We start from the raw sequence: 24,459 nt of genomic DNA on the forward strand, positions 1-24,459 counted from the left end.
CGAACAACGACAGAGCATGAGGAGCGAACTGGCTCTGATACCACCGGGAGCGTTTAAGACTCGGAAATAAATGTATATATATATATTAATTGATTGAAAATGATGATACAATGTGGGAGGCCCTTGGATTAAATACAACCTTGGGTGCCTCTTGATGAATGGGCATGATATATGATCATGCCCTTTACTTAATCAATTATTAGTTACAGACTTCAATTTAATTAAGATTAATTTACATAACACCTTCCTTGCCTTAGCGTAGGCCTATTGGGCCTCCTCCCTTTAGTCTTTGCCCATTCTAGGCCTAACGTTGGCCTCTAACCCTCTTTTCTGGCCCTTGTTGCATCATTTCAATCATTGCATTGGGTTAATAAGCTAACACTTGGTGTTTGCAGCAAATTTTCAAGCTAACATTTGTGATTGTAGGTGATCATTCCATTGGAGAAGTTTTGCGCGGGTTTTCTAGCCATATTCTAGGCCTAAAGGCCAAGTGGTTTGCTTCTTCAAACCCTCATCTTCCTCACTGTTTTGCTAACATCCATCTAGTTATTTGACAACAATGGTAAAATATCCATTTAAGTGACAAAATTAATCGACAAGTTTCCTAACATATTGCTAAGTCACTTGCACAAATTGGGCATTTGTTGTTTAGCTTGTTTCATGAAAATTTGATGATTGTCATAAGCATTATAAGGTCTAATCATACCAGTGATATTTGCATCTAAAGGAATCCTAAATCATTGTTTAGAATCCTGTGTTGGCAAGTGGTTTAACATTGGGCTACCTCATTTGCATCTCATTTTTGTATTCCAAAGTGTTCTAATTAGATTTAACTTACTGCCGTCATAAATGCTCTACACAATGTGAAAGAGATTGTTTACATTAATAGCATTGAAGTGATAAGTGATTTGACAATTGGTTAAGTTGTTGCATTGCTAATAAGAATACTAAGACATTGTTCTCTTATGAGTTTCATAGCCTAAAAAATTATCATTTGCTCTATGTAGCTCACTCACATAAGCACATAATCCTAAGATCTAAGATCTTGTTAATATTGCTTAAATTGGTAATTCAAGAAGTTATTGGATATTGGCATTTCTTGTTAACATTGATGATCTAATCACATTTAATTTGGCATTGTGATATCTTGTTGACATATCTTGGGAAATTGCTAGTTGTGTAAGGTACATTAATCATTTAATTGTCTATCTCTTGATCAATTGTCACTAATATCCTCTTCACATAGGTGTTAAAGGGAAAGTCGGTTAAATGCCATTCCAAAATTCAAATTCTTCTGTTGGTTGCTATCGCATAAAAAAAAATTTACTATGGAAAATCTTCGAAGGAGGGGACAGATCGGCCCCTCAAGATGCTTGCTTTGTGAATCTGCAGAGGAATCTATCCCTCACCTCTTTCTCCATTGCCATGTGACTAAAGAAGTTTGGTCTGTAGTCCTTGGGCCTCTATACTGCAAAATTTCCTAGCCTTCAGACATCCTGATCTTCTTTAGCTCTTGGGCCAAATCTTATTTAGGCTCCCTTCGAGCCAAAACTAATTTTAAAGAAATCTAATCTGCTCTTCCTAAGTATGTCTATTGGCAAATATGACTATCAAGGAACAAGGCAATATTTAAAAAGACTCAAGCCCCAGCTAGGGTAATAGCCATGACTGCCCTTTCAACTTGTATGGAACTGCATAAACCAGTTATAGACCCTTCCTTGGATCAACTGGAATCCACTTGGTTGGCTCTATGGGTGTGTTCCTCGGCCTCTAAGTTCCGGGAGGCAGTTCTCCCTCTCGGGCCAAGTGGATTCTGAGGTTGTCCTTGGAAGGTCTAGTGGATTGGCTCAAATCCACAAATAAATGGACCCTTCAATTTGATGGTGCATCAAAAGGTAACCCTGGGGTGGCAAGAGGGGGAGGGATTCTCATTAATCCCGAAGGAATCATTGAATATAGATATGCTTGGGGGCTTGGATGGAAGACCAACAACCAAGCAGAAGCGTATGGCTTGTTCCTGGGCCTCACACTGGCTCAAAAGAAGGGCATAAAAACAATACAGGTTTTAGGAGATTCCATGATAATTATTAGGCATATGATCTATGCTTCATCAACTAAAAACACTACCTTGAACCAAATTATCAAGAGATCCCAGGGGTTGATCCCCCTCCGAATTGGTGTCTTTCTTCAATATTCTCAGAGGAAATAACCAAGAAGCTGACAAGCAGGCTAACCATGCATGCCAGTTAAGAGAAGAAAGATGCATTGTGAATGAGGTCGTGAGCACGACTAACATCCCATAAGTGTGTTGATGAGATACAAATTTTGGATTATGGAGGTTTCTCGAAGCCTTGCAAGAAAGCTAACAAAATTTGGAATTGGAGATATTGTTTTCAATTTTCTTAGGGTGGATATTTGGCCCCTGCACCCTCCCCCTTTCCTTTCCATCCCCTCCCTTTCCCTTCGCCTCCCCTCCTCCCTATTTATCCCTGCCATCCCTTCCCTCCGCCACTCTCCTCTCATTTTCCCCGTCACTCCCCTCTCCCATCCAGTCTCGCCTCCCCTCCTCCTCGCCATGTTGTCCACCCTTGCCCACCTCATCCCCATGTCCCTTGGGCCCTGTCACATCATTTCATGCGAGCCCTGGCTTGTCATGGAGCCTCGTCGCAGGAATGTCCTCTGCTTACATCTGCGACGTGTCAGTGTTCGTCACCCCGGTACTACACTTGTTCATGAAAGAGACCTCAGCGTGTGTATTCAGTTCCCACGCCCTGGTTCAAGGTGAAAAGGATGACACACCTCCCTAGGAGATTGCAGGATTATGAGGATTTCAGAGCAACATTTAATTCCAATGCACATAACAACCCTATTTGCTCATGGGAGGAAGCTTAGGATGGGGAGGATCAACCAAGCAATGTTGGCATTTAATGGCCGATGACCAAGAAATAACAGAAGCTCATCGGGATCTCAGCTCCATCAACTTCATCACACAATACAACATCACTGCACATTCCTGCAATTTCTATATAAGGAATAACGGTATGTTCAATTTTTATGGTTTAAGGTTATATTTTGCTCAGATTGCCTCTGCGAAGGCCTGGCGGCTGAAGCTAAGGTCGTTGCGTGTCAGTTGTTGGGTCTGGGTTGATGGGCTGAAACTCAAGGAGTTGGCGGTTCCTGAGATTTCGAGTGGGAAGCTTCAAGGGGCCGCGGGTCTAAGTGAAATTGAGGGTCTAAGTGTTATTACTGGGTTGGGTGTCATTATTTTGTTGAATTGGGAGGAGGTTCAAGTCTAATCAATAAGGATTTTAGGGACCTGGAAACTCATTCACAAGTCATATCCTGTAAACCTAGCCCTCAAATCCCCACATCCTTCTCCTAGAAGATATTGTACCTTGCTTACAAACCAAGCAAGCTCAATTCTTGAACCTATTCTGGAAAGGGATTATTTGGGTCACTTTATAACCACTTGTTGATCTATCCTTCGTAAGTGATTCTCTATATATTGGGTCTCCTCCAATCGGTGAAAGTTCGTAAAGAGTAGGAAGCATTAGTTGTGGTCACAGTGGGCTTTAGCTTCTTTGTTGCTCTTGACCTAGAAAGTGCCCCTCTAGGACCCCCTCATAGTTTGAGGTAACAGAACATACCCCGATTTTGTCAAGGGTTTTTGAAGTGGCAAACCATAGAACATAGCTATATCTGAGAAGCCATAAAATGTATGCTAGTAGGCCTCCTTGGGCATAGTTTGAGACAATTGCAAGAAGGTCATAGGGGTGACCTAAGGCATCTTGGTTTAAGTCATCATCTGACAGTAGTGCCTGGTACTCGCAGCAGTATTAGTAATGGTTTTGTTGATTTCTCTATGAACCATTGAACACATGTTCATTCGGACAGTACACTACAGTGACATTGACCATTGCAGATTGCAATGATTATTGCAGTCCAATGAGTTTATTGTTTTGGTATAGCTTGGGTTTACAACTTATACAGGAACAGATTCTCAGTTGGATACGCAGTTTGTGCAGTTGTTTATTTTGGCATTTTGATTGAGCAGTTGTCGGTTTGGTGAATAGTTGATGCAGGTGTAGATTTTCGATTTTGATGTTGTGCTTGAGCAGAGGTTTGGACAGTTTGTGGTACAGTGGTGTTAAATTGGCAACTAGGGCCAAACTCCATATGGGTCAGCTTATTTATGGCAGCTGATATTTTTATTGAATCCCTCTCATCGAGAGGTGTAGGATTGATCTAAAGATCATCTGATTCCGATAAGTATTTATGGAGTTATGAAATTATTTGTATTATAAGACTAATTGTCAAGTCGGCCAGCATCTTATGTAGGCTCGGAAGCCCTATAGTCATGTCCATTCATCATCTATGTTTTAGTATAAATGAGAGAAGACTCGAAATCATTCTACACATAATTCTTAAGTGATCTCCTCCTCTCCACGTCTTGGGTTTTTGGAGGAGTGAGACAATAAGAATAATACGCTAGCCTAGTGTAATGATGCCCTAATGGAGAACACAGTCATAAATCCGTAGGCAAGTATATGAAGCCGCAGTTGCAGTCAAAGTATATGAAGACACAGCAAATCATACATGCTGTTCTTGGAAGACCTAGCCGCAGAGATCAGGCTCCGTCTATAGAAGATCTAGCAACGTGGTACGCAGTTCATAAGAGATAGCGTGGGCATCAACGCAGTCAGGCAGCGTGGTTTAAGAGATAGCGTGGTTAAAAGAGATACGTGGAACACATCAACGCTGGTCATACGCATAGCATTACGTTGGCTATATAATATACGCATAAATGAATACACGCTGCTATGTATAACGCAGCTATGGCAATGAATACACGATGTTATGTATAACGCAGCTATGGCTATGAATTCACGCTCGGTAGTCATGGTTATATACACGCTAGGCATATACGCTGTTCATTATGGATCATATACGCTATTCATGGAGGTACAAATATGTTGTTCATTATGAATCATATGCAGCCCTAATATAATGAACAACAGTGATGTATATAAACTTCAGTGGCATAGAGATAAGGACGTTGTATTTATGTGTGATCTAGGCACATATATAACGCAGTCATGGGCAGCAGCATTATGTGTGATATGGGCACATATATAACGTAGTCATAGACAGCAGCATTATGTGTGATCTAGGCACATACATAACGCAGTCATGGGCAACAGCATGATGTGTGATCTGCACATATATAACGCAGTCAGGGGCAGCAATGTTGATGGGAGCCGCAGTCAAATATAAGGGTGCCAGAACATATACGTTGTCATCTTTGAGGGGCAGCAATGTTGATATAGCAGTCAATGGTATGACTGTAACAATCTTCAGTGGAATTGTGTCAACATATTTAATGACATGGCATGGCATGGCATGAAAGACACTCTATGTAGAATATGGACAACATCATGAGATATATGGGCAGCATGATGAATATGGACATCATGAGATATATGGGCAGTATGATGTAGATCATGGACAACATGATGTATGGGCAGCGTGATGTATGAGATCATGAGCAGCATGATGATGCATGATGCAGCATGATGGTTCTACTCGGTAAGGTGCAACAACTGGACGAGATGCAAAATGATGATAGGTGAAGGAGTCACCTTGGAGAATCAGTTAAAGCAGAATGTCTTCAATTGATCTCATCGTTATACAAAATGATCTATGCTAGATCTAGATAAGTCAAAGTGTTGACTTCTGTTGTAAATGTACTCTCTCTCTCTCTCTCTTTCTCTGTTGAACTTTGAAAAACATAAAATAAGAATTGATCAAGGGTTTCCCCACACATTGTGGGGTTTGTCCATGGCTTGCGCCACATCTTGTGTCCTCTTGTCTTGGCTTGTCTTCTGCAATTTATCTGCAGTTTATCTTAATGCTGATGTGATTGCTAACAGTGAAAATTTAAATAAATTGCTCTAGCATAGAACATACCCATAACTCAACATGGGATCAGAGCTGAGCTGAAGACAATGCCCAAGCAAGAGTGAAAGAGCAATCACCAAAGACAATAGGGACAAGACAAAAGGATCAATGGGTTCCACATCTCTCTTCTAAGTTCACAAAGGGTGAAGTCGAAGTAGAACATATTATCAGAATGGCGTAGCAGAAGTTTCTAATGGCTCATCTAAAGATCACTTCATTGGGAAGTTCTGATCTAAGGGTGGAAGGAAAGGCGGATGCCTTGGTTGCAATAAGTTCAACCATTATGCGAAGGAGTGTCCGAAGGTAATGCAGGTCATCAAGGAAATGGTCGACTCTTCAAAGAAAGCAAGGAACCTCGAATCACTTTTATGTACTTGATCGCAACAAGAACCTGGTGTCCATCTCGGAAATGGAAGTCAAAGGTTTCAGGGTGGCACTCATCGATGGAAAGGTATGTGTTTGGAAATAGAATTTTCAAAGATGTTTTTGAGTTCAGGGTTGTATCAAATTGCAGGAAGTCCACTAGGGACCACGTCCATTGTCACGTAGCACCAAAGGTCTGTGAGTCAGATGGTGACAGGGATGCCTAAATTCAAAAGGAGCATGAAAGTACATGTCTGAGATGTGCCGTAGGAAAATCTTACAAGGGGACCATTCCCCTCATGTAGCAAGTCCACAGGTCTGGAACAACCCAAGGGATCTGAGATTGATAATCAGGAATCGCGCATATGCAGGTGGAAGAAAGCCTTCTATGGCTTGAAGCAAAACACCCCGGGCATAGTATGAGAGGATCAAAAGCTGTCTGATAAAGCTGAGATTCACTAGGAGTGAAACGGATCCAAACCATCCGAAGGTTGTGGATGATAGACCTCTCATACCAGCACCTTATGAGGACGACCTACTTCTAAAAGGTGCAGACCCTCTCATTTGCAGAAGTAAGAGGGAGTTGGATTACAGATGTGGACTGGTGAATTGCAAGCCTGTGACTACCTTGAGGATCTTAACTTTCAGAAGTTATACGGTAGTGATGTCTGACCAGATTTAGGAAAGTTCTTGGTGAACTTCCGTCCGAACATATGTTTTGCAGTTATCACAAGGAGCTCATATTTGGTTGAACCTCACTGGATTGGTGACAAGAATCTTCTAAGATATCTTCAGGGCACAACCTCTCATGGATTGAGATACACTGCCGAAAATATGAAACCACATGATTATTCGAATGATGAGTGGGCAGGCAGTGTGGGGGATCATTAGAGCACTTCTCAGTGTTGTTTTTCTTTGGAATCTGCCTCGATATCCTGGATGAGCAGGAAGCAGAAGTCGGTGACTCTGAGCACCGCCAAGGCAGAATACATTGCTGCTAGTATGGCCTCCTGTGAGGCAGTCTGGTTACAGAAGCTCTTCAGTGTGCTATTTGTACACATGATGAATACCACTGTGATTCTTTGTGACAACTAGAGGTGGGATTCGATTATTGAGGAATCTCGTATTCGACGATTTCTCCAGCAAATAGACATCAGATACTGCCTTATCTAGGATATGGTAAGTCGATGAGCAAGGAGGCTCCATCGCATTGAGACTGATGTACAAGTCGCTGACATTTTGACAAAGCCCCGGGGAAAGATCAAATCTGTGATTTTCCCGTACGACTTGGAGTCGTCGAGAGACCCTTGTAAAAGGGTCCTGCATGTTGCATACATTGAGCTCTGGGGGCTTGCGATTCTTATTGGAACAACATACGGCCACAGGGTGACTCACCCTCCCCTTGTGGTGCACACTGGAACAAGATGATTCGCTCTCTTGTGGGACAGGATGATTCACTCTCCTGTGTAGCAGGATGATTAGTTCTCCTGTGAGGTCTGGATGATGTGTTCTCCATGACAAAATTGTAGCAGGATGATTAGTTCTCCTGTGAGGACAGGATTGATTAAGTTCTCCTGTCGAGGCATCCTACCCATGCAGTCTAGGACTCATGGGAAGTACCTATCATCTGATAAATGAGCAGGGAAATGAGGATAGGGACCATAGTAGTACCGATGGACACATCATTGTATCTACCATACTCCCTGTGCTAGGATGACCTTCATTGATCTGGGATCAATGATACTGGTCTGGGACCAGTTGTAGGAGTCGTACCTACTATGACATTGACTTCGGGTCAATTGAGACTGGTCTGGGACCAGTGGTACGTACTCTAAGACTGACTTCGGGTCAGTGGAGGACTGGCATGGGACCAGTTGTAGGAGTTGTACCTACTATGACGCTGACTTCGGGTCGGTTGAGACTGGTCTAGGACCAATGGTATATACTCTGAGACTAACCTCGATTCAATGCAGGACTGGTCTGGGACCAATGGTACACTCTCTGAGACTGTGATGCTGGTCTGGGACCAGTGATAGGAGTGGTACCCACTATGACGCTGACTTTGGGTCGGTTGAGACTGGTCTGGGACCAGTGGTACGCACTCTGAGACTGACTTTGGGTCAGTGGAGAATGGTATGAGACATTCTCGATCAATTCTTCTTCTTCATAGTTCAGCAAAGCTAAGTTGAGCAACGCAAAGCCAGCAAAGCTACGCAGAGCATAACAGAGCCAACAGAGTTGAGCAAAACATAGCAAAGCCAGCAAAGCAAAGCTGAGCTGAGCTGAGCAGTGCAGGGCACTGATGGCAGAGATAATACAGTCAAACATATGAATCAGCAAATGGAGTTCTCCCTAGTTGAGAGGGAGTGTTAAATTGGCAACTAGGGCCAAACTCCATATGGGTCAACTTATTTATGGCAGCTGATATTTTTATTGAATCCCTCTCATCGAGAGGTGTAGGATTGATCTAAAGATCATCTGATTTCGATAAGTATTTATGGAGTTACGAAATTATTTGTATTATATGACTAATTGTCAAGTCAGCGAGCATCTTATGTAGGCTCGGAAGCCCCATAGTCATGTCCATTCATCATAGACATTTTAGTATAAATAAGAGAAGACTTGAAGTCATTCTACACACAATTCTTGAGAGATCTCCTCCTCTCCACGTCTTGGGTTTTTGGAGGAGTGAGGCACCAAGAATAATACGCTAGCCTAGTATAATGATGCCCTAATGGAGAACACAGTCATAAATCCGTAGGCAAGTATATGAAGTCGCAGCTGCAGTCAAAGTATATGAAGACACAGCAAATCATACACGTTCTTGGAAGACCTAGCTGCAGAGATCAGACTCCGTCTATATAAGATCTAGCAGCATGGTACGCAGTTCATAAGAGATAGCGTGAGCATCAATGCAGTCAGGCAGTGTGGTTTAAGAGATAGCGTGGTTAAAAGAGATACGTGGAACACATCAACACTGGTCATATGCATAGCATTATGTTGGCTATATAATATACGCATAAATGAATACACGTTGCTATGTATAACGCAGCTATGGCAATGAATACATGTTGTTATGTATAACACAGCTATGGCAATGAATTCGCGCTCGGTAGTCATGGTTATATACACGCTGGGCATATACGTTGTTCATTATGGATCATATACGCTATTCATGGAGGTACAAATATGCTGTTCATTATGAATCATACGCAACCCTAATATAATGAACAACAGTGATGTATATAAACTTCGGTGGCATAGAGATAAGGACGTTGTATTTATGTGTGATCTGGGCACATATATAACGCAGTCATGGGCAGCAGCATTATGTGTGATCTGGGCACATATATAATGCAGTCATGGGCAGCAGCATTATGTGTGATCTAGGCACATATATAACGCAGTCATGGGCAACAGCATGATGTGTGATCTGGACATATATAATGCAGTCAGGGGCAGCAATGTTGATGGGAGCCGCAGTCAAATATAAGGGTGCCAGAACATATACGTTGTCATCTTTGAGGTGCAGCAATGTTGATATAGCAGTCAATGGTATGACTGTAACAATCTTCAGTGGAATTGTGTCAGCATATTTAATGAATGGCATGGCATGGCATGAAAGACACTCTATGTAGAATATGGACAACATCATGAGATAAATGGGCAGCATGATGAATATGGACATCATGAGATATATAGGCAGTATGATGTAGATCATGGACAACATGATGTATGGGCAGCGTGATGTATGAGATCATGACTAGCATGATGATGCATGATGGTGCTACCCGGTAAGGTGCAGCAAATGGACGAAATGTAAAATGATGATAGGTGAAGGAGTCACCTTGGAGAATCAGTTGAAGCAGAATGTCTTCAACTGATCTCATCGTTATACGAAATGATCTATGCTAGATCTAGATAAGTCAAAGTGTTGACTTCTGTTGTAAATGAACTCTCTCTCTCTCTCTTTCTCTGCTGAACTTTGAAGAACATAGAAGAAGAATTGATCAAGGGTTTCCCCACACATGTGGGGTTTGTCTCTGGCTTGCGCCACATCTTGTGTCCTCTTTTCTTGGCTTGTCTTCTGCAATTTATATTTATGTTCTATCTGCAGTTTATCTTAATGTTGATGTGATTGCTAAGAGTGAAAATTTAAATAAATTGCTCTAGCATAGAACATACCCATAACTTAACAAGTGGTTAGTTTGAGTAGAGTTGTGCAGTAAGACTGTCAAAACTTGACATACCAAGCAAGCAGCAAAATTCTCATTACAGTTCTTTACATTAATTCAAAGCGTAGGGGGATTCACTGTGAAATTGTGAAACATGGTCCATAGGCTTGTCAGGATGGCTAGGTGGTGCAAGGCAAGTGATTGGAGTCACCTTAAGGTTGTAGCCTAAGAACACTTCAAGGCGGTAGGGTGGTGCTTGCGCAAGTTGTAGCCTACAATAAGGCATTGGGGCGTCCTATTAGTGGGAGTTGATAAAGCATAGGGCGTTGGAGCGTCCATCCGGTTGCAGTTGGTATATAGGGTGTTGGAGCCTGAGATCTAGGGTGTTGAGTGTCCTCCGGGTTGCAGTTGGTAAAACAGGGTGTTGGAGCATCCTATAGTTTGGAGCCTGTAAATCAAGGGGTTGGAGCCTCCATTAATTGGAGTTGAAAACTTGATGTAATTATTTCTTTTAAAAAGAAAACAATTACTAAGAAGCATTCAGTGGCTTTTGACTCAGAGGGAGTTTTCCACCTAGAAATATTTGTGTCTATTTTCTCTATCTTTTTGCATTGTTGTATGGTGTTGTTTACTGGTTTTTCTATTTGATACTGAATAATAATAACATTGTTGAAGATTAACTAATGCTCTAAAAAGGATTAACAAAGTGTTGATTGCTATGACACACTGATTCACACCCCTCTCAAGATTTCCAACAATTGGCATCAAAGCAAGTCCCTATAAAATCAGTCTAACCACTGAAGGGAGATCATGGAGTACATCAAGAATGGAGTTCCTCTGTTTGATGGGCAAAACTATCCCCTATGGAATGAAAAGATGTAGGTATACATCCTTGCACAAGGATATGATATTTAGGAATCAGTTGAACAAGGCTATGATGCAAAAGCCTCTCCTCCAATAGATGAAAAGGGAAGGAAACAGCTAAGAATGCCATTATGAGTGGACTCACTCAATCTGTCTATGTTAAGGTATTGGGTTGTAAAACAGCTAAGGAACTTTGGGGCAAGCTTCAAAACATATATGAAGGAGACTCAAAGGTCAAAGAAGCAAAACTTCAAATTAGTCGAGCTCAATTTGAACAATTGAAGATGAAAGAAGACAAGAACATTGTTGCTTTCTTTCAAAGAGTGGATGAAATGACAAATGCCCAGGAAGGATTGGGAGAACCAGTTGATAAAAAGACTATTGTACAGAAGGTCCTAAGATCTCTTCCAACAAGATTTAATCCTAAAGTTTTTGTCTTAGAAGATAGATCTGATTTGAACAACCTTAACATGGATGAGCTACACGGGATTCTTATAGCTTATGAAATGAGGATTGAAGAGGAAGACGGTTCATCCAACTAAGAAGTAGCATTCACAGCATCCAAGAAGACCGGAAAAGGCAAACAAGAATCAAGACCTAGCTCTAGTTGTTGTGAGGAAGATGAATTTTCAAATGAAGAAATTGCAAACTTTACAAGAAAGATGAAAAGAGGAACAGGTAAGTTCAAAGGTAAACTTCCATTAGTTTGTTTCAATTGTGGTGAGATTGGTCACTTTGCAGCTAGATGTCCTTATAAGGACTCGGGTAACGAAGATGAAGCACCCTAGCAAGGGAAGAAGGGTCAAAGAAGATTCAATAAGCAAGGTAAAAGGAAAGGCTTTAAGAAAAAAAATTATCTAAAGAAGACAACTTCTCATCTAATGAAGAAAGCAACAATGATGAAGAAAACAACACGGGAAGAGTATTATTCATGGCTAAGGACAACAAGAAGAAAGCACTTGAAGAAGAAGAAGAAAAAGAAGAAGAAATGGATGAAATTCAATTTCAAAACGAGATAGTCAGAGTTATAAAGGATCTTAAGGTTGAAAAGGAAAATGTCAAATCCTTGAAGTTGAATTGAAGATAGCAAAAGATCATGCCAAAAGCATCAATAAGAAGAATGAAGAATTAAATGAAGTCATTATCAGCCTTAAAGTACAATTAGAAGAAGCCAGAAAAATTGAAGAGTTTCTCAAAAGAGAACTTGAAGAAAACAACAAAGTGAGGGAAGATTTAGAAGCAAAGATAGTCTACCTACGGACAAAAGCACAAAAAGAAAATATCCAGCAGAACTTTGCAAGCAACTCTAGAGCATTGGATGAGCTCATCAGCAACCAAAGGCCAAATCAAAATGAAGGACAAGGATCATCAAGAAGATCATCCAGATGAGATAATCCATCCAGGTATGTTAATTTGTTTAATGGTTATTGTTTTTCATGTACTAACTTTGGACATATGGCTAGGAATTGTAAAGCTTATGACAGGTACAATTATCAAGGACATTATCAATGGAATCAAAACCCTAGAAGCAGGTTTGCAACATCACAACACAGGTTTCACGACGACTTTGACAGCAGAAAGTATGTGTCATATGCTCCATCACTTAGGCCAAACATTGAATGTTACAAATGCCATAACTATGGGCACATAGCTCGAGATTGCAGGTACAAGATGGAATCTTCCATGAATGACAACCCAAATATCACGTACAGGATAAGACAACAGATGCAAGAAGACCAAGCAAATAAGAAAGTCTCCACAGTAATGCTTTCAGGTTTTGTAAAGGCAAAATGTCATGAGGAATCAACAGGTACATTGGACGATGACAAGGTTTAGGATGATCCAACCAAAGAGCTGGGTGATACATTATTTTGAAGAATCCAACGTGATGACTCCCTAAATATTGAAGAGGGGGAGTCTAAGCAGCAACAGTTGCACGTTTGAAGTTCGATCATTGACAGGTTGACAATTGGCAGATATGAAGAAGTGTCATGGGAAGTTTCAGTGGAATAACAGTTTTTGAGAAGAAGACAGTGGAAGGCATTTCATTAAGGGAAGCACAAACAGATTACAGGTCCACAGGAAGCAGGCAGATTACGTAGTTCTTCATGGTTTGAGAGATATTTGTGTTTGAAGTCGAGGACCCCATTTCGTGTGCTAAAACCCCAAAGGGTGGCCATATGGTTCCTACACTATGGTCAAAGGTCAAAGAGAAATTAAATGAAGTTTAAATTAAAATTAAAACTAAAAGGAAAAGAAAATAATTAATTATATATTAAAGTCTTAAATGATTAAAAAGAAACATTATTAAAAATTGGTTAAATTATATGTTAATTATTAATTAAGGTTTTAATTTTATTTAAATTAAATTAAAGTCTTAAATCTAATTACACATCACTCCAACGACTATTTCTTGAAGCCCTTTCCATCCTAAGAGATCAACTATAAAAGGAGACTTAATGTACTCACAAAAGACACACAAAAAAAATCTCAACAAACTAACATTAACATCAAGCTCTGAAATTCAAACTTTGTGAAGACTGCAGAGAAAGACCAGCGAAGGGTTCGGTGACAAGGGTTTCCTTTATTTCTTAGAGTTTGGGATTCAGTTGAGGAGATTCATTGCATCTACAAAAGAATGAACTCATTGAAGGTATAACCTCAGGTCAGTCCTCAACTCTCAATTTCAGAAGCTTGGTCTTGTAATTTTGTTCTAGGACAGCAAACATCAATAGGGCTTAGGGTTTTCGTTGTTATTTTTCTTTGATATCTTGGTCTCTTTGGGTTTCACTTGGGATGCTTTATCTCCTCACCCCTCTTTAGGAACAAAACTTCAGATCTACAGTCAAGGCATCTATGTTGAAATTCTACCTCTTAAAAGACAGAGAATCATTACAAACTGGTTAGCGAAAAAAAAAATGTCTTTAAGAAGTTTGTTTCAATAGTCTTGAAGACTGAAATATCATTATTTATAATACAGTTTTGGTATATCCAAAGCACCTAGTACAATACCTATTACAGTAAAGCCAACCTCTAAGTGAATCAAAGGCATCTCTGCAAATTACAAAAGCAATCCCTTCATTCTTATAGTGACCCTATTGACATATATTGACATATAGACTTGAAAGTAACATGTGTGAAGACACCAGTCCCCTTGTCAATATATGACGTTGATTCTTACCATAAGACAGTGGCAGTAATCTCGTTGTATCAGTATCAAATGCACTAATCCAATTATTGATTTTGTTGTACCTTTCAATGAGTCAACCTACTAGACTGTGGATTTCCAAGTTCATGCATGAGGAACATGGTAAGCTAATTTAAGACAACAATATAACACATACTAATTTGAATTCACTTGATAAAGGTAGTAGACCTTGTAACTAGTAGAACTAAAAGGACAATATTGCAGCAAGTCTTGATATATATAATTGTAACTTGAATCTACATCCAAAAGTCTTGGAGCAGTAGAGAATTGAATGCAAATAGCATAGATAAATTATGGACTTGATTGAAGTACGGAAGCTCTGAAGCTGTTAGGGCAGTCCTACAAGAGATGACCTTGAATACCTGTTATATACATATACACCTAACAATAAATTGATTAGTCCTAGACCTAGAGCATTGTATGTTATCACAGTGAAAATCCTTTTGTGGCAGAAATGATAACAAGTGATATTCATCAATATATGTATTACAGTGAAAATCCTTTTGTGGCAGAAATGATAACAAGTGATATTCATCAATGTATGACTATACAGTAAACTTGATATGACAATGATACTGGTTGATGCATATTAAAACAGTGACTCTTGGTGTAACTTGATTTGACAACCTCAACATGATCCTTTGACTTGACTTGACAGTGGGGCAGTCACTTAGCCCTTGTAGTGTAATACTTAACTACAGTAATCTTATTGATCTTATTGATAGAACCAGTATGTCAGTGTGACCCTATGGCATGGCAATCTGACATTGGCAGAATTGTGACATGTTAGCAATGATATGACTATGTGGTACAACTGTGATATGATTAGACAGTATAATGATTTGAATTGGTGAAAGTTGACTACAGTGATATTTTGGAGTGGCTAAACAGTGAGACAGGAACAACATTGTATTGACTACAGTGATATTTTGGTGTGGCTAAACAGTGAGACAGGAACAACATTGTATGACAATATGCAAGGTGCTTCATAGCTATTTCTGAGCAGCCATAAAATGTATGCTAGTAGGCCTCCTTGGGCAGAGTTTGAGATAGTTGCAAGAAGGTTGTAGGGATGACTTGAGGCATCTTGGTTTAAGTCATCATCTGACTGTAGCGCCCGGTACTTGCAGTAGTATTAGTAGTGGTTTGGTTGATTGCTCTATGAACCGTTGAATGTATAATCATTCGAGAGCAGTACAGTGCAGTGGCATTGACCATTATAGATTGTAGTTATTATTGCAGTGCAGTGAGTAAATTGTTTTGGTACAGCTTGGGTTTACAACTTATACAGGAACAGATTCTCAGTTGGATGAGCAGGTTGTGCAGTTGTTTGTTTTGGCATTGTGATTGAGAAGATGTCAGTTTGGTAAATAGTTGATGCAAGAGTAAATTTTGAGGTTTGATGTTGTTATTAAGCAGAGGCAGGTTTGGACAGTTTGTGGTGCAGTGGTTAGTTTGAGCAGAGTTGTGCAGTTAGACTGTCAGCACTTGACATATCGAGCAAGCAGCAGAATTCTCATTACAGTTCTTTACATTGATTCAGAGCGCAGGGGGATCCATTGTCAAAATCGTGAAATGTGGTCTATTGGCTCATCAGGGTGGTTGGGTGGTGCAAGGCAAGTGATTGGAGTCACCTTCATGTTGTGGTCTGAGAACACTTCAGGGCGGCAAGGTGGTGCTAGGGTAGGTTGTAGCCTACAGCAGCGCGTCGGAGCATCCTTTCAGTGGGTGTTGATAAAGCACAGGGCATTGGAGCGTCCTTTCAGTGGGTGTTGATAAAGCACAAGGCTTTGGAGCATCCATCCGGTTGCAGCTGGTATATAGAGTGTTGGAGCCTGAGATCTAGGGCCTTAGAGTGTCCTCCCAGTTGCAGTTGGTAAAACAGGGTGTTGGAGCATCCTACAAGTTGGAGCATCCTTCAATTGGAGCTAAAAACTTGATGTAATTATTTCTTTTAGAAAGAGGAAGACAATTACTAAGAAGTGTTCAGTGGTTTTTGACCCGAGGGAGTTTTACACCTAAAAATCTGTGTCTATTGTCTCTATCTTTATGCATTGTTGTATGGTGTTGTTTACTAGTTTTGCTATCTAATAATGTATAATAATAACACTGCTGAAGATTAACTAATGCTCTGAAAATGATTAATAAAGTGCTAATTGCTAAGAAACACTGATTCACCCCTTCTCAGTGTTTCCAACAGTTTTATGTATTTTTTTCAAATTTGGTTCATTGAATATGGTTTGATCCAAATTTAGTTCGAAACCCAGTTAGATAGGTGGTCGACTCAAAACCAGTTCTGGTTTATAAAATTAAGGGTGTTCCACCTTTAGGAGTCAGAGACAAAGATGCACATTTTTCAATGCCCCCATGCTATGAGATCAATGGATGCTATCACCGCCTATATAGGGACTTGGGAGGCTCCCTCACTACTACTTCCAGTAGCATGATCAAAGATGCTTAGACCTCTTCATTAGGGACATTTTTACCCACAAATCTCAGGCGTTGCACAGCATGCCCTGCCATAGGATGACTAGATAGAAAAACTCATACTTCCCCATTGACCTGTCAAATCGAAGAAACAAATGACAAGCAGAGTTCAAGAGCACACCAGACAAGGAAATGGTGAGACCCCAAGTTTCTCCTCAACTTCCTCCTTTAGGAGACCACCACAACTATTGAGACTAGTTCCGAGGTGTTGGTTTGCACATCAAGCCACACTTCCCAAAAGAATTAGAGAGATCAACTCAAGATGCATCCAAAGTAAAGCACGCCCTACCCTTCAAACAATTAAACTACCTCCCAGATCCAGAGTAACCAAAAATCCATTTGAAGTTTCCTTCTTCCAACCTCGGATGTTGGGAATATCCCTTGCTCATACATCTCTTTCCCCCACCCAATCGTGTAGCCAAGCTCCTTCATGGTTCCAAAAGACTCTAACACTGAATCAGTGCCCAGTTTGTGCCCCTCGCCCTCGACCATCAAACTTAAGATACCTTGACATCATCAACCCCATCATACAATCTGCCTCTCTCACTCTCTATTTTGACAGATTCCTAGGATGGATTGTCCACTTTTCAAGTATTGGACAAACTCAGTGTTTTGTGCCACCATTACTTAGTCATAGTTTAGACCTTGACATCATCAGCCCATCATCCAATCTCCCTCTCACTCTCTATTTTGACAAGTTCCTCGTATGGATTGTCCACCTGTATTGGACAAACTCACTTAATGTTTTGTATCACCATTACTGTACCATAGTTTTATATATATGTTATGTTGTTATACTTATGTAGGTTTCTTTCTTTATATTAATTCTGGCATTCTCTAGGAGTTACATTAGAACTCCCACATTGTATTCATACTAGTTATATTCTTCAGTCCCATTAGCCTACTTTTATCATCATTTATTGGACATTAATAAAATTATCTTATCTTGTGTGTCTATCCATATTGTTGGTACTACTCATATCAATACCAGTATTATATCACTGTTGCAACCTATTTTCAATAGTCAACATAGTTTATTGTGCACAAAAGAGTGCAAGAAATGTTAGAATTATACAAAAATTAAATCTTATACAAACAGTAATTGGATTTCCAAACCACACTAGACGTATCATTGTTAGTACCCCTTTTTATTAACCCAACACAATCTTATTGTCTACAATGAAAACCTTGAAAAAAACAATTTATACACAAGACAAGGAGGTACTAATATAAACTATATTAGATAGAGCAAATGATAGCAAGAAATTTCTATGCTTAGAATGCATAATTCACAATGCCTCGTAGGAAAGCTCCCCAACTAGTTGCAACTATGAAAAAGTTATTTCTCAACCAATCTTTTATCAAAGACACTCAGCTCATAGTCACACAACACAGATATGAAAACATCTTGACCAACTCAAAATTACGTCAAATCAATGACTAGGAAAACTCGACAAAAAATTGATAAACATTCATTAAAATCAAGGAACATAAACACAAAAAACTAGGGAACACGCATGGAAGAACTTGGTAATAGCTCATCAAGTTTGACAAAAGTGGTGTAAGTTTTGACCAAAATGCCAATTCAACTTTCCAAGCAGGTGAGCCCAATTGACTCATAGAGTCAATTATAAAGATCTACCCAAAAGTTAACCTCCGTTACCAACAATCCTTGTAGCATGTGACAATATCTTGGTTGATCAAGATTAATGAAATTCAAGTTATCAACACCCACTATGCTGAGCAAAGTACATTCATCTAAACAAAGACATACAAGCACTATTTATACCCAAAACCCGCATTTATTACTGTCTTCAGAGAAGTAAGAAATGCATTTGGTGCACGAAGTTCTCTCTCCTAAGATTTTGAACATTTGCCACCTTACCTAGAGGCTAGCCCTATTGAGTCTTGACAAACCTCTTTTTTACAACATCTGAATATCGTTCCTTACAATACAAGTCAACAGAAAACAAAGTACGGAATAAAGGTGGCCCTGTGCATAAAAGAAGAGTTTTAACAACTCATAAATTAATACTAAACAATATTTCGTGCATTTTCGCAATAAATTACACAGAAGCCTCTTAAAGGCTTTTCCCAAATTTTGTCGTTTACATTACTAGAAAAACAAACTACATTAAAAATCCAATATTCATTCAATATACAATAAAGTTCATCAACAAATATTGAATATTCATACTGAACTAATATTATCATTCTAATACTTAAAAACAGTCACATAATCAGATCACAACCCAACAAGCGTATACAAACACACTTGAAAAACAGACCACACAATATATATAAGCATCTATGCATAGGATACTTCCGTACCATCTAATCTTTCAATGGCCTTTTGAGCCTCATCTGCATATTTGTAACGTACAAACGCGAAACCTCGAGAATCTCCAGTCCTGAGAGGAATAAACATTAAAAATTGTATGATTAAAAAGTAATCATTTTGATTCTAAATATACGATTAACAAGATGCATTCTTGCGCAGAAAAGAGTATATATTAAAATCATGAATTGATTGTGCAAACCCCAAACCTTTTATCTCTCGGAATGAAAATGTCAACGACCTTCCCATATCGATCGAAAAGTGGAAAGAGGTCATCTGCACTTGTTCCTACACAGAAAAATAAAAAAATAGGTTTACTTCTAAATGCTGTGGAAGCACTTTTAGATAACAGAACATTGACGCAATAAGGAAAAACGAAATTCATGTGTTTTCAAAAAACAAAAAAAATGAAAAACAAATAACAAAAGATGAGCATGCCAAAAAAAGATGCAATAGGAAGCAACAAAAACGTGTGCGCAATAAATAAAATATACATGGAGAAGTATTTCTCACACCATCTTCACATATTATTCATTCTTGTTACAAGCAAATAAAATGTTTAAAGGCGACCCTTTTTACAATAAACATAAAAACCGCAATTAAAATAAACTGAAATAATCAGAATGAAGTCACTTCCCATAGATAAACAAGTTAAAGGCAGGTCTAACTAAATAGATCTATTTATATGAAGCTTCTTAGTTCAAAATTCAAACTCAATCCAGCAGCAAAAGTAACTCCAACTAACTTCTACTGATTCATCATATCTCAAAATTATCTAATGGGGTATTGTTAAGAGATACTTGGATTTATCTCACCAAAAAACTACTCAAGTAACTCCAACTAACTTTCGTTGATTTATCATATCTAAAATTATCTTAAGCTGTATTGTTAAGAGATACTTAAAAGTATCTCATGAAAAAATTACTCGAGTACTAAACTTTGCTATGTATTGTAAAACTGTCCTAACATCTTTCTGAAAAATACTATTTGATTTAAAGATGCATAAGCCATACCCCCTATCTTATAATATGTAGAATGAAAATTATATGCCTGCATACATAATACGTAGATAAATCAAGTTGACACGTGGCTTAGACCCTAGTATAAATACTAAGCACATCATGCAAACATTTAGTTAAAATTATATAATAAAATAATCACGTGACTACACTATTTAGAGTTTAACAAGTGTCTCACAATAACTTTAAAAATGAAATATCAAAACAATAAGGTGTGTGTGTGTCTATATATATATAGAGGGAGAGAGAGAGATTTCAACTATAACATATGTACGTAAGTGATTTCAACTTTTACCATATACACTAGTGTACAAAATTTAATTAAAACCTAATAAATAAAAATAAATGTAACAAACCAATAAAAACATGAGACAAATACCATGCTAAGTGTAAAAGGGTCACAACACACTAGATAGTTTTTCAAGCATCATGAAAAAAAATGCCCAGTGCTAGGACATTTTCTTAGTAAAGGGTAACTATCTAAGATTTCAAACCATGCAACAAAGGTAATTCTTATTTTCGTTGCATCTCTACATTTATGTGTTGAAGATAAATAATACTTCAAGCATGGATGTTGTAAGTGTTGACACCTAATCCTCTGCGATTGGGTGAATTTGGAATGTGAACAGTCATCAGAAGATGAACTAAGCAGTCACATCCTTTGTATATAACAATAGCTACCTAATGAAATAAATTGAATCAGTTTTCTGCCAAACTGGAGTTACTCCTGGCCTGACATGGTATCAGAGCCAGCTCCTTGTTTTAGCTATTATGCTCCTGTAACTCCTCTGTCCTGTACTGACATGATACAGTCCTGAATTACCTTCCAGCGCTGCTCTGCCTCTGTCCTGAAATAACCTCCCTCTGCCATATTCATTTTCAGCGCTGCCTCATAACGCATCTGTCCATTTTGTCCAGACAGAAGCGTTGTACGTTAAATTTTTTTGTGAATAGCGCTGCCATACTGTGGTACTGACTTTTTATTCATATTCACCTACTGCCATACTGCGCTGCTCACCTTCTGAAATATCCCAACATCTGGTAATACCTTCTGGACGTTGCCAGAGGCGTTGGAGGATTTGTCAGTAGGCGTTGGAGGCAGAAAGAAGCTTCCCTCAAAAATCGATGGAACGATTTTCCTAATCTCTGTCTTGCTAATGCGCGCCTGAGTGTGCTGTTGAAGTGCGTTGTTGAGAACGTTGCATTCTTTTTCGTTTGAACGCAGATCTAAGACAACCCGAGTCTGAAGGAGACTTTACATTCATTCATTCGTGTAAGCTGCGAGGTGAGGAACGAGGTTGTGTGATTGTCCCTCTGTTCTCTGCCATATTCTGTCGATTCAAATCCCTTGGAGTTTATTTTAGCACTAGGCGTTCCTGCTTGTTGAATGGTGCGTAACAGTTTGTTGAGACCTCTGCATACATTTGCATTGAACCTAGAGTTATCTCTACGTTAAATCCTTTCACATATTATTTACGTTGTGGTATTTACGCTGCCATCGAAATCCTTTCACATATTATTTACGCTGTGGTATTTACACTGCCATCGAAATCCTTTCACATATTATTTACGTTGTGGTATTTTACGCTGTCACATATTCTTGTATTTACGTTGTCACATGTTTTACTTACCACTCCATGCTGCGTTGTATGCACACCTTCGCACACCGTCGCTTTCCATTTTTTTTAATAATACACCTCCGCTTCTCATTTTATTACATTGGGTATTATCCATTGAGTGTTAATGCTGCGGATTATTAATGTTATTGCTGCGGTATAATCCAGCATATCACAGTCCTTTGCCACTTTCACAATATTAAACATTCAGCACATTTTGCCAGCAGAAGACAGTTTTAAAATGCATTCAATAATATCTATTGTGGAAATTTGAGATGGCTCGTGGTAAGAGAAACAGTCGTGGCTTCAAGGTCTTGAGAATCAAAGGGATTTATGGTGATTTTTTTTAGTCTTTTCAGTGAACTTTGAAATTGTAATACCGTTGCTGCTCCAACTTTGTAGAGCTCGCGGTGAATGATTGATTATTTTTAAACAACCAAAATTATTTCCCACAGAAATTTTTTTGAGTACAATTTCACTGTATATCAGCAGAAGTATTTTTTTTACAGAATGCATTCAATCATCTCTATGGTAGGAATAGTTCTCACTGGCAAGGAGAACTATCCCGAATGGTCCCGGATGATAAAACACACCCTCATCTTCAATGAGTTGTGGAAAGGAGTGTGTGTCGGGAAAGGAGACAATGACCCAGTGCAGCCTACATCAGACAAAGAGCTCATCATTTGGGAAAACAAGAATAGCAAAGCCTATGCATTAATCGCAGCATCTGTAAATGAAGAGGTGAGTCGCCATATTTCATCATATTCAACTGCCTTTGAAGCTTTACAAAAGCTGAAAGAACTCTATGACTCACATTCTGCACTAGAAGTTGTTCAGCTCATGATTAAACTCTTCACTCTTGAACTGAAAAATAATGATCCTCTTGCTCTTGCATCTGAAGTAAAATCTATAATGCATGATATCAAATCCACTAAGGTTGAGCTGGATATCCCTCTTATTGCTTTTCTCAAGGCACTCTATCCTACTTACTCCAATTATCTTGAATCTTTACAAGCAAATGGAAATCTTAAAGATATAACCTTTGACTCTCTTGTGAAAAAGTTTGCTGAAAAAGAGAAAGCCTTTGGAAAGAAGACAGCCCCTGAATCTTCTGAAGAGACTATGTGCCTTGCTCATAAAGAAAAGCATCCTGCTCAAGATTCTACAAGAGGAAGAGGTGGACGAAGAGGAAGAAGAAGATACTTCAGAGGCAGGGGGGGCAGACATTCTCAAGGAGAAAAGGCAGATCTACACTGCATTCACTGCAAAAGAAATGGATCACATGATGCCTCTACATGCAAGCTACCATGGGACAAAATTGAGCAAAAAAGAAACCAACAGAAAGGTAAAACTGATGATACAAACAAAGGTAAAGCACCTGAATTCGCTCACTATATTGAGGCACAATGTAACATTGGAGTAAATGAAGATTTGTTTAATGCTTCACTTGCTTCTTCGGAAAATGATTGGTTGCTTGATTCAGGAGCAACCTGTCATATGACTCATAGAAAAGATTTTTTTGAAGCTTTCACTGATAATGTTGATGGAGCAGTATACTTTGCAGATCAGTCAAAAATCAAGCCATCAGGGCTTGGCACAATCAGGCTTAAACTGCCTGGTCTTCCAGACTTTCTTCTGGATCATGTTCTATATCTCCCACAGCTCAAGAGAAACTTCTTGTCCTTGGTCCACATCCGCCAGCAAGGTCACTCCACTCATATGTTTGATGGCAAGCTTGAGGTAAGAAAAGCTTCTGACCACTCACTTGTCATGAGGGGAATAGAAGAAGAAAGGCTTCTCAAAATGCAAGGAACCTCTGCTCATGCACAACATTTCTCATATATTTCTTATCATGAAGAAGGTACACTTCCATCAATTTATTATGGCATGCTAGATTTAGACATTTAAACTATGACAGTCTCCGCTTATTTAAGAAAAATGGTGTTGCTGGTTTGCCTACAATTCCTAGGAAACATAAGCAATGTAATGCTTGCATTCTAGGAAAGCATAGCAAACAATCTTTTCATGATTCACATTCAAGAGCACATAGGAAGCTTGAACTCATTCATTCAGATTTATGTGGTCCAATGCCTGTTCCTTCTGCAAATGGAAATAAATATATCATGACATTTATTGATGATTACACCAGAATGTGTTGGGTTTATTTATTGAAGAACAAATCTGATGCTTTTCAAACATTCAAGAATTTTCATAAATGGATTGACAATGATGCACAATCTCATATTGGGTCTATTCGCACTGATAATGGAAAATAATATACATCAAATGAATTTGAAAACTATCTTCGCCAACATGGGATCAAACATCAAACAACTGTGCCTTATAATCCCCAACAGAATGGTGTAGCTAAAAGAATGAATAGAACAATCTTGAATATGGTACGATCCATGCTTTTCTTCAAAAATGTAAA

General features: G+C 39.1%; 1 protein-coding gene across 2 annotated transcripts in view; it reads right to left on the reverse strand.

Annotated features, from left to right (window-relative positions):
* LOC149160628 (uncharacterized) overlaps window positions 1-24,459 on the reverse strand; it is a 149,371-nt gene that overhangs the window by 97,829 nt on the left and 27,083 nt on the right. For both annotated transcript variants that reach the window (XM_089436748.1, XM_089436747.1), the window contains exons 2-3: window positions 19,603-19,681; window positions 19,387-19,466 (exon numbers count right to left, since the gene is read on the reverse strand). In XM_089436748.1, the coding sequence (XP_089292874.1) occupies window positions 19,387-19,466; window positions 19,603-19,681 (159 nt within the window). The remainder of the gene's footprint in view (window positions 1-19,386; window positions 19,467-19,602; window positions 19,682-24,459) is intronic.

Source organism: Pinus tabuliformis, chromosome 5_2 (genome assembly GCF_031772625.1).
Source record: "Pinus tabuliformis cultivar Carrire ecotype Pingquan chromosome 5_2, CPIR1, whole genome shotgun sequence".
Lineage (NCBI taxonomy): Eukaryota > Viridiplantae > Streptophyta > Pinopsida > Pinales > Pinaceae > Pinus > Pinus tabuliformis.